Source organism: Mastigoproctus giganteus, chromosome 8 (genome assembly GCF_048544385.1).
Source record: "Mastigoproctus giganteus isolate SK-2022 chromosome 8, ASM4854438v1, whole genome shotgun sequence".
Classification (NCBI taxonomy): Eukaryota; Metazoa; Arthropoda; class Arachnida; order Uropygi; family Thelyphonidae; genus Mastigoproctus; species Mastigoproctus giganteus.
Window position 1 is genome coordinate 145,108,890 of NC_143582.1, and position 12,283 is coordinate 145,121,172.

General features: G+C 37.2%; 1 protein-coding gene across 3 annotated transcripts in view; it reads left to right on the forward strand.

The window, feature by feature from the left end:
- Nucleotides 1-12,283, forward strand: part of LOC150081894 (ATP-binding cassette sub-family B member 10, mitochondrial) — a 204,284-nt gene that overhangs the window by 170,335 nt on the left and 21,666 nt on the right. For all 3 annotated transcript variants that reach the window (XM_090379799.1, XM_090379800.1, XM_090379798.1), the window contains one exon: nt 6,182-6,216. In XM_090379799.1, the coding sequence (XP_090235925.1) occupies nt 6,182-6,216 (35 nt within the window). The remainder of the gene's footprint in view (nt 1-6,181; nt 6,217-12,283) is intronic.

Here is a 12,283-nt window from a genome sequence, read left to right on the forward strand (position 1 = left end):
GTTTTTTTTGATGATGCTGCATGAGCATGCTTTCTTGTATTGTATGTATGCCTCTACTAAAAAAGAACAAAAAAAAAAAAAACTACTCTACCAATCTTTACATCAACTGTAAATTTAGACATCACACCCTCTATCCCTCCAGTAATGTCATTTATGAAAATCAAAAACAACAGTGGTCCTAATATTGATTCTTGGGGAACCCCACTTCTTATTTCAACCCAATTCGTGCTGCCAACAAGTGCAGGCCAAGTCGATAAAAATTTCCCCCCAAAAGCCTTGCAGAGTCCTTCAAGTATTCTGAGTTAATCCACAAGGCTTTCAGCATATAATCCCTCCTATCATGCCTGGGGCATAATTGCAGACACATAGACATTGTGACCTAACTCGTGGCATTTATTCAGCAATTATTGTTGTCTGTTACATGCAATCATTTCATAACACTTATATAGTGCAAAGCTAATTAGCAATGTCTTTCAGTAAAATTCTAAAGAAATATGATGTAAAATTTCAGATGAGAATACAAGATTTTCCATGTATTGTAAAATCTGAAAAGGTAATATGTTTGCTTTGTGTACATATTATATAGATGCGACTTCAATTTCAAGCAGCAGGAAACATTATGTAATCAGACATTTGAAAACAAATAAGCATAAGTACAAAGTCTAGTGCACTGAAAGAAATGCAAAACTGGATGTTGCATTTAATGGCAATGATGTTGTCATATGCACCAAATATTTATTTGCATCTTTTGTTGTAGAACATAACCTTCCTCTGAGTTATGCTGTTTGTGCAGGAATGTTGTTCAGAATTGTTTGCCAATAGTGAAATTGCTGCAATTGTAGGAAGAACAAAAATAGCAGGCATTGTTAATGAAATAACTTGGATAGGGAAAGAAGTAGTAATAATGACTGAAAAATCAGCCATTTTCAATTGCTACAGACAGCAGTAATCAAAAATCATACCTTGTAACTTATACTATAGTGCATGGTAAGGGGGAATTCTAGTGCTTTGTTTTATTTGTGGTAAATAGGTATCTCGATAGTTTGAATCATGTAAGTTGGCACTTGTTAGACAATTTTATTATCTGTTATAATTAAATTATAACTTTACAAATGTAATGGTATACTATAACCCATATTACATAAACTTGATAGCTTAATATATTATAGTGTATGTATTAAATACATATTGCAGTTGTGTAACTGGCGAATTGGAATAGTGTTACTATTGCATTTAAGTATATTAGTTTAATGTAATATTCTTAATTATATTGAATTTAAATGGAATTTATGCCCCAGACTAGAACAACAAAGCAGCAGGAGTGCTGTGGCATTAGGGAATGAACTGAAGGGGTGATTCTCCTACAAATCATGGCATGATGAAACAGGTTGTTTGTGAAATGTTTATGGACCTTTCTGGAACATTACATGATAGGGATGTGTTCTCGGTGCAGAGAGTGTGAAGATATGAGGTGCCAACTCAGCATTATGATGGAACTTTAGGAGTTTGTTTGTTTGTTGTTTGTTATTTGTTATTTGGTTTTTAGGAGCATTAGCAACTAAGGCCATATTGCTCCGGGATATGCGGTGGTCATTCCCTGACCTTTCCGCATCCTTTGTATTTGGTGGTGATGGGCTCGAACCCCGGTCTAATCAAGAAGCATGCGCTACGCACTGCTGCTCCTTCCCACCTGGCAACGGAGGCGCCGAACTTTAGGTGACCCCTTAAAGTCCATAAACATTTCACAAACAACCTGTTTCATCATGCCCTTAAAGGTATTAAAATGGGAGACCCATCAAGCTATCAGACACCCGACTCAATGCCAGAATTCACACTTGAGAATCAGACAACACAGCAGCAACCCCCAAGGCAGAATGGACTAGTCCCACAGGAGGTAGATATCGTTGGTGACTCAATTGTCAGGGATATGGAAAATATATTATGCAAAAAAAGATAGGTGGGATAGGACCAGGGTGCCTCTGCTAGGGACAAAAGTTGATGACACTGTAGAGCAGAAAACGTGATATTATTTAGGTGATATTGACATTGTCATTAAGAGTAGATCTTGTGACTTGCTTAATAAGTACAGTGCAATGTTGAGGGAAAAGTCATGAGATAGGGTTGAATTTGAAAGTATCTGTAATTCTGCCCAGGCATGATAGGAAAGAGAGAGAGAGAACTCTATCAATTAGGCCCTGGAGAGATTGTGCAAGGCTCGTGGGGTAGAATTTTTCTCAACATGGTCTGTGCTTGTTAACAGCAGAGAGTGCTTCTACAGGGATGAGTTACACTTAAATAGAAAGAGTGCAAGAATATTTGCTGATACTATCAAGCTAGCGTTAGGTGGGTTCGAAAATTGCTAGCTTGGGGTGGATACACGGACTAATAGATTAAAAAAAATATACAAATTATACAAAAAAAAAAATATACAAAAATATACAAAAAAAATATACAAATATACAATTTGTATATATATATAGCTGTACACAGAGGTGAAAGTGATTCTTGCACTCTTTCTATTGGCATGTGCAGCAGCCTGGAAAGCAACGTGCTGAGGATTCAAAGATCTGCTGGTAGTCAGTGGAACTGGCAAATATATTGGACGTGATAGAGTAATTAAGAGTAAGAACAGGTGCATGCATACAGGAACTCCCCGATTTATGGAAATTCGACTTTATGTAAGTTTTTGCTAGCCGGTGTAAACTTAAAAATAGGGGAAACATATTTTGCATCTCATAGGAATAAATGGAAGCAGCGTGAAAATATCGTAATGTGAATCCAATAACACATTGTTTTTTTTTTTTTTTTTGGTAATTCGTTCCAAGTCCTTGGAAGTTGAAAATTTTGCTATATTACTAAGCTATTTATCTCTCTAAAAGGTCATATTTATAATGGAAATTGCACTACCCTTTCATCGTTAAAGAATTAACGTTCTTTATTAATGTTCAAAATTGATTCTTTAATGTTCCCATTAAAGAATCAATTTTGAACGCATTTGCGATATTTTTCTAAGGGACATTTCTGGAGGTCACAACCATAAAACAATAAAAACAATTTGCATTTTTCTTATTGGACTTTTCTGTTAGTGCATCTAATTATAAATGGGTAGTAAACTCGATCTTATTGCATTTGCGATAATAACGATAACTGCAATTGTGTGGGTTTTTACACTATTATGGTGAAATGTGTTCCCCTTCACTGAAATCTTCAATCATATAAAAAAACATAAATATATTTTCAGAATCTTCTCTTCATTCCTATTTACTTATTACAATGGTGAAGGGAAAGAGACCAACGAAAAGTGCAAGCACTGGCAGTACTAGGAAACCAAACAAAATTGATATAGAAATGAAGATGAAAATGAAGTACGAAGCAGGATAAAGTTTGTCATCTATTACAAGGGAATTAGATCTTGCTGCTTCAACAGTGAATACTATTTTAAAGGACAGTGCACATATAAAAGAACATGTCAAAGGATCAACGCACTTAAGATCAACAGTGATCACGAAACAGCGTTCAGGTGCTACATTGAAGATGGAACAGCTGTTAATAATATGGATGGAAAATCAGATTCAGAAGCGAGTGCCCCTGAGTCTAATGACCATTCAAGCAAAAGCAAGAAGTATTTATAAAGATATTAAGGATAACCTCAACCCCCCAAGTTTGTGACAAGCAATGGGTGGTTTATTAGGCTCAAGCATTGTGCTGGTTTCCACAAATTAAAGTATGCGGTGAAGTTGCCAGTGCTGATTCTGCAGCTGGAGAGAAATTTTGTGATGTGTTGGAAAAAATTATTGATGAAGACGTGCTATTCAATGCAGCAAATTTTTAATGTTGACGAGATTTCTCAGTATTGGGTAAAATGCCAGATCGAACATACATTGCCAAAGAGGAAAATACAATGCCAGGTTTCAAGGCGTCAAAAGATAGTGCCACGCTCTTGCTTGGGGCTAATGCAGCGGGAAATTACAGATTAAAACCACTGCTTGTGTACCATTCTGGAAATCCTTGTGCATTTAATGGCATCAATAAAGTCGCCCCACCTATGCATTTCCGATCGAACCAGAGAGCTTGGATAACAATATCTCTCTTTGAGGATTGGTTTAAATGCTGCTTCATTCCCGAGGTTGAAAAATATTGTAAAGACGACGTTCCTTTTAAGATTTTGCTTCTATTAGATAATGCTCCTGGACATCCTACGCATCTAGATGATTTCAATTCGAGCATGAGAGTCGTATTTCTACTACCAAACATGACTTCACTCATTCAACCTATGGATCAGGGTGTTATTTCGAATTTAAAAGTATACTATTTACGCACAACATTTTCTCAGGCATTGTCTGCAGTAGACGATGATAAAAATTTTACATTAAGAGACTTTTGAAAATCTTACGATATTTACCACGCCATCTTAAACATTAATAAGGCCTGGGTGGAAATTACTAAAAGTTGTTTAAATAGTGCATGGAAGAAAATATGCACATAGCACATAAAAGGCTTTGAAGGATTTGAAAAAGATGAATTGTATGGAGAGGTTACAGAAAAGATTGTAAAGGTTGCATAGCTACTTCAGTTGGAGGTTGATGCCAAAGACATGGAGGAGTTAATAGAGAAAGAAAAGAAGGAATTATCTAACGAAGAACTTATTGACTTGCAGGCAGCGATAGTGAAAGAAGAAAATGCTGACGAAACTCAAGATGAACCAAATGGGGAGCCGAGATGCTTCATCACCAGAGAGATGGCAATGGCGAGGTTTCAGAAGATGGATACTGATAGCGAACGATTCTTAAAAGCTAACAGAGGGATGAATTATATACTTGCTTGCTACAAAGATATCCACGATGAAAAGAAAAAAGCCACCGTCCAGTCATCCATTAATATGTTCTTTCGTAAGGTTGAGCAGCCAACCCTTTCTAAATCTACAATATAAATATGTTCTAAAAATTTTTTTTCTTACTTTCCTGAAGTGGACAGGACTTTTTGACTTTGATTGTGATCACAAGACAGTAAAACATAAAATGAAAGGCAGAATTTATAGGCAAGATATCAGTTGTTATCCTGGAGCATGTGTGTAAAAAACTAGAAATCTAAAATAGAATAGCAGCGCCGCACATTAATCAAATTTCAATGTAATTTAATTTCGAGTGTTTCAGCACACTGTACACACACTGTACTTTGGACACAAAAGTGAAACAGCACATGGCTTCAGTCCTTGCTTCACATTCTCCAGCCTCAGAATTAGCTTTCCATGTTGTCAATGAAGGCCATACATTCTTGTTTAATGACACCAAAATTATCAATATCCAGTACAATTATACGAAATTATTAATAGCTGAAACACTTGAAATTAAATTACATTGAAATTCAATTAATGTGCAATGCCCCTATTATATTTCAGATTTCTGGTTTTTTACACACTTGCTCCAGGGTAACAACTGATCTCTCGCCTATAAATAACGCTGTTCATTTTATGTTTTACTATTCTGTGATTGCAACCAAAGCCGAAAGGTCCTGTCAGGAAAGTAAAAAAAAAAATTTTAGAACATATTCGTATTTATTTTAATTATAATCTTCTTTCACTCATTGATATTTGATGGTGGTCTGATGTATTTTGGTGTCAGGTTTAGAGTGCTAGAACCATAGATTCTGGGTACATTTGATCACTAATGGTTTCTTTCCAAGCATAAATAATTCATTTAGTTATTTTAAACTCATTTAATCCTAGGAGAGTGTTAGTAATGAAGCATTCTGCATGCCTATATTGAGGCAATTCCTTTCATTAGTTTGTAAATTGATTAATAACGTAGAACATAACTGTGCCTTGATACTCTTCCATTTACTAATTATAGTTTCTCTACGAATCTGTTGAAATGTTTCTTTGTTAATTCTGAATTTTTTTTATGTTATATATCTTTGTTTTTTTTAGTGTTTTTCAGAAGTTCAAATATAAAGTTAAGTTTTTATTTTATCTTTCAACTATTCTAAAGAATTTTCAATACCAAATAAAGATATTTGCTTGATGTCCTAGTTAGAAGATACCCTTCTGAATTTTTTTTTTTTTTTTTTATAAATCTTGAATGCATTGTTATACAAAACATAAATATAAAATTCATTATGCAATTCAGATAAATTTGTGGTTAATGTGTGATAATTATAATTTAATTTATTTTTTTACTTTTAGGATCCCAAAATCCTTATATTAGATGAAGCAACAAGGTAAGTTTTGTAACAAAAAATAAATAAATTAAATAAATAAATAAATTATTTTGGATTGGAGACCTTCGTTTGCCTGTAAAAACTGAGATCATTAAGATCTTGTTGACTGAATAACACGAATGATCTTATTTAAAGTGTAAAGACTTATCGGTGTTATTACAGATATTAGCAAAGGCACATATTTCACCCATCCACTCGCTCCAAATGTTTGTCAAGTTCTGCCTTGAATCTGTTTAAGCTATCAACTTCTACAACAACAGATGGAAGTTTGTTCCAGCAATCAACCACCCACTGGCTAAAGGCAAACTTCAGCACATCTATCCTACAACCGTCTTTCCCCAATTTGAATTTATGCCCTCTCAGGGTTATTCTGAGCAAGAGGAAGAATCCCATCAGCATTGAGCATGCTCAAACCATTCAAGGCTTTATACACCTCAATCAGATCACTTCACAGGTGCCTAGTCTCCAGACACTGTAATTTGCAAAACTTAAGCCTTTCTTCATAAGAGCAACCCTTTGTTCCATTCAATAATCTTGTTGCCCTTCTCTGTACTCATTCCTACAGCTCTACATCCTTCTTAAAATGAGGCCTCCAGACCTGTATACAGTACTCAAGGTGTGGCCTGACCATTGCCTTATACAAGGGGATAATCACCTCCTTATCCCTTCTAGAAAAATTCCTGTATATCATTGACAAGACACCATGAGCTACTCTTGCAGACCATCTGCACTGCTCAGAAAACTTCATATCTGCCTGCACAATTACTCCCAGGTCCTTTTCATTCTCTACCACTGTCAGTGTAGTACCACAGAGTTGATACTTTACTCTGGGGTTACTGCTTCCCATATGTAGTACTTAACATTTGTCAATGTTAAACTTAATTTGCCACCTCTCAGCCCATCTGCACAACTTTTCTAGATCCTGTTGCAGCAGCGTACTGTCATTAGTATCATTAACAACCCTGCCAACCTTTGTATCATCTGCAAACTTGGACGTTAAGCCTGATATACCATCATCAATATCATTTATAAATACAGAAAACAACAGTGGACCCGACACTGAACCCTGAGGGATTCCACTAATAACATTAGTCCACAAAGAGCAGTGTCCATTGATTACCACTCTGGCTTCTCTCACTCAACCATCCCTTTATCCGTAGCAGCAATTTGCTTCCAATGCCACACTGCTCCAATTTGTGCAGCAGTATCAAAGGCCTTCCTAAGATCCAAATATATGATATCAAAGTTATTCTTTGCATCCAGTTCCTTTGTGACCACATCATAGTATCCAAAAAAATTTGTCAGACAAAACTTCCCATTAACAAACAAATGCTGTGTCCAAGATATAACTGAAGTCTTGTCTAAATGATCCTGCACTGCTTCTTTAACCAGTGCCTCCATTAATTTCCCTGGAACAGAAGATAAACTAACAGGTCTGTAATTACCTGTGTCTCCCTTTGATTGCCCTTTGTGGATTGGGGTCACATTTGCACATCTCCAGTCCATGGGTACCTCCCCTGAGTCCAGGGAAGCTCTCATAATTATGGCTAAGGTTTGCTTACTTCCTTTGCCACCTCCTTTAATATAACTGGATAGATTCCATCCACCCCAGGTGCCTTTCTTATGTTTGTCATCAACAATTTCTCCTCCACTTTGCTCTCAGTTATTACAAGATTATCTAGCTTACTGCCAGAGTTTAATACACCTCTGGCATTCCCCTCCCTGAATAACTCCTTGTTTGAATGTAGATGCAGAATATTCATTTAGTTTGTTAGCTACCTGAACAAGATCATGAACAGTTGATCCATCGATATCAAGTGGACCAATCTGATTCATTCCCTTCCTTCTAGAGTTTACATAAGTAAAGAACTCTTTGCTGTTTTTCTTTGCATCCTTTGCCAAAGATTTCTCGTAATCTGCCTTCGCCTACCTAACCTCCTTTGTGACTTGGTTACAGACCAGCTTATATCTATCTTAGGCTACTGTGTCACCTGTTATTTTATATGTATCCCATGCATTTGTCTTCTCTGTCACACTAATAACTAAATACATAAAACTATCTTACATTTCAGAGGTCTGTGCTCTTTCTTTTGAGGTGTAAAAACACCACTAAATAATAACAAAAAAAAAAAATGAATATACCATTTACATCCACCACATTCTGGAACAATAAGCAACAAAGCGAACTATAACCCGGTGGAAACATGGAGAAGTTTTTGGGAGAACTGTATTGCCGGAACTTTCTGGAATCTCTAGTTCTACTGGATTACTTGGCTGGATTAGCCAGTCTGGTGGAAGGTGGAGAATAGTGTGGGTGCTCATTCTGGCTGTTAATTGGAGGTGTATTTCTGTGGTTGCAGTTCTCAAGTGTTGTGGATTGTTTTTGGTTATGGTGGGGTTCTTTGTGGTGTCTGGTATTAAACTGGCAAAGTGACTGTGGTGATGGTTCAAATCTGGTTCTGTGTGAACCAAGAGATTCACACAATTAAAATTTTAATTGGCTGAATGTTTCAGCCAATTAAAATATCTTTGGTTATTAATCCATAGATCAGCATTAGTTATAATAATTCAGGGCTTTTTTTTAGCACTTCATACCAGGTATGAACCATTCAACTGCCAGATATTCAGCAGATTATCAGCTCTTAATAATGAGATAGATAGTATTGGCTGCCACCAAATTTAATTGCCATCGGCAAATTATCAGAATGTATTGACATTGGATAATTAATTGAATCCAAAAGTCAGTTTTTAGTAACTTTGCTTTGTAATTGCACCATTTTAAAATTCAATATTCTAACTCCAGTAGATACTGAACATTCTAGACATTCTGGCAGAAGATCAAATTACTGAGATATAGGCCCAGGGTGCCAAGCGTTATAGTGATCAAGCAATTTCCTGAGTGATTTCTACCGCATTTTCTTAAAGATATAGTTTTGTTTCAATTATAAAAGTTTTCAGGCGCCTCCGTAGCCAGGTGGGAAGGGGCAGCAGTGCATAGCACACGCTTCTTGATTAGACCGGGGTTTGAGCCCGTCACCACCAAATACGGAGGATGCGGAAAGGTCAGGGAATGACCACCGCATATCTCCGGAGCAATATGGCCTCAGTTGCTAATGCTCCTAAAAACCAAATAACAATAACAATAAAAGTTTTCTTACTTTTCTATTATTAGGCAACTTAGTCTTACAAATCGTAAGCAAGTTTAATAAAGGAAAAACACCTTTCTTCTTTTTTCCTTAAATTAACATGTTAACTTTTATACTGCTTTGTCACTCTAGTGGCACTGCTCTTGCCTCCCCGTGGTGATGCCAGTAACCTGGGAGAAGAAATCCACTCTCCCAGGGCTGAAAGGAGCAAAGATGGATAAAAATATGTATCCACCTTTAGAGCCATTGAGCTCAAGACGAGACAACACAAATGATGTGTGCCTCCGTAGCCAGGTGGGAAGGAGCAGCAGTGCGTAGCACACACTTCTTGATTAGACCGGGGTTCAAGCCCGTCACCACCAAATATGGAGTGATGCGGAAAGGTCAGGGAATGACCACGGCATATCCCGGAGAAAAATGGCCTTAGTTGCTAATGCTCCTAAAAAAAAAAAACCAAATAACAAAACAAATGACAATGAAAATGACTTCTCTCAACCCAAGAGAGGCTGAGAACAACCCCTCAAGAGGAGATACCATCATTCCTCATTCTACACTCTCTCTCAGAGCAGCCTCTGAGTAAGTTATCACCATCCCTTATATAAAAATGTATTGAGTCTGCTGCAGGTTCACCGAAAACGGTAAGGCGACTTCAGTCCGGGGATATTCTTGTAGAGACCATTAAATCTCAACATTCTGCAAAGTTATTAAAGTTGACTACCTTTGGTGGACAACCAATAAAAGTCACTCCCCGTGCCACCCTAAACTCCTCAAAAGGGGGTAATTGCAGAATGGGACTTATTAAATGTATCAGAAGAGGAAATAGTCCAAGAGCTTCAAGAACAAAAAGTAATCCAAGCAAGGAAAATCCTGACTCAGAAAGATGGTATTCTTGTTCCCACAAGGAGTATAATCCTCACTTTTAGCTCTCCTATCCTATCCTACCAACATCTGTTAAAGCAGGCTATCTTCATTGCTGTGTCCGTCCTTACATCCCGAATCCAATCAGGTGCTATAGGTGCCAAAAATATGGACACTCCCAAACTGCATGTAGAGGTGAAGCAATATGTCCAAATTGTGGATTAAAGGATCATAATCAATCTGAATGCACCGCTACTTCTCATTGCCCAAACTGTAAAAGTAATCACCCGGCTTTTTCCAAAATATGCGAATCATGGAAACAAGGGAAAAAAAATCCAAAAATATAAAGTCGAGAATAAAGTCACATACTCAGAGGCGAGAAGACAATACTCAAAACAGAACCAAAGCGTACATATGCCACTGCTGCTAAACAATTTCAGTCAGTAGGTATCCAAACAGATGTTACAGTTCCTCCAAATATATCCATCACTGATTGGGCACGTTCCTTGCTCTCTGCTTCCAAACAGTGTCCTTCACAACAAAAAGCTGAACAAGCCAGTAACACCCCAATTACCATTCCAACCGACGTGCCTCAAACAGCAAAACCAAAAGTGGCAGAAACTAAGGTACTGAACCCACCAGTTTCAATGGGAATGGATGTTGACCAACGCAGTGAATCAGACGATGGTATATTAGAACTTCATGCGACTGATGAGATGGACGTCATACGTCCCTACTTTCCAAAGAAAGAGGAAAGCGAAATTGGATCGATGCAAGCAAGTTTCAACTAAAAAGCAGTCAGAAACAAAAATAAACAACAAAATCACTTAATGGAAAGATTCCTCCACTGGAATTGTAGAGGCTTTCACAATACAAAAGACGATTTATATGATCTCATCGACCAGTATGATCTAGCAGACATATCCCTACAGGAAACCTACTTAAATGCACGAGTGTGTCCTACCATTAAAAATTACACCATCTTCAGACGAGATAGGAGAATAGATTCGCCAGCCCGTGGAGGAGTGGCAATTCTTGTTAGAAACAATGTTCCATTGAAACATATTGCTCTTCAGACCCCTTTTGAAGCAATGACAGTGCGTATTGTAATTGACATCACTCTTACAATAGCATCAATATATATCCCTCCTAATTTCTTATTCTCTTCAGATGACCTAGAAAATCTAATAGACCAGCTACCATCTCCGTTCTGCTTACTTGGAGACTTCAATGCACATCATTCGCTGTGGGGATCTCCAATTGACAAGAGAGGTAAGCTAATAGAATCCTTTCTTGATGCTTATCAACTCACCATTTTAAATACTGGCGAGCCAACCTACATTCATTTTTCGACTGGATCCATGAGTTCAATAGATCTCCCGATCTGTTCTCCCTCCATATATACTATTATGGAGTGGTCTGTTCTTGAAAATCCATTGAACAGTGATCACCTGCCAATTCTCTGCAAACTCCCCTTCACTACGTCGCTCCATTTGAATATTCCATAGGGCACACTGGAGTGAATATGCCTCTCATGTTCAGTTAGATGATAAAATAATACAATCTCACACCATAGAAAATGTCACGGAACACATTACTAGTCAAATATTACTAGCTGCTGCCATTGCAATAACAAAATCTTTACTGGGGAAATGGAAACACAGTAGCTACTGGTGGAACCAAGATTGTACGCATGAAAAACAGGAAAAAAATAGATCTTGGAATTTATTTCATAAATTCCCCACAACTAGTAACCTAATTAACTTCAAAAGACTGAAAGCCAAGTTCCGTAAAATAAGAAGAAATGCAAAGAAAGAAGCCTGGATTAGCTTTTCCTCAAGTATAAATAAGGACACAGATAGTAGAATCATTTGGAGGAAAATTCAAACGCTCAATGGCAAATATGTTCAGTCCCCGACTACAATACTAAATTGGGAAGGGAAAGAGTTGTCATCACCGGGGGAAATAGCAAATGCCTTAGTGGAATCATTTGCCAGCATATCAGCGATATCCACCTATAACCCAACCTTTCAATGGATTAAAGAATCTGCAGAAAAGCATAA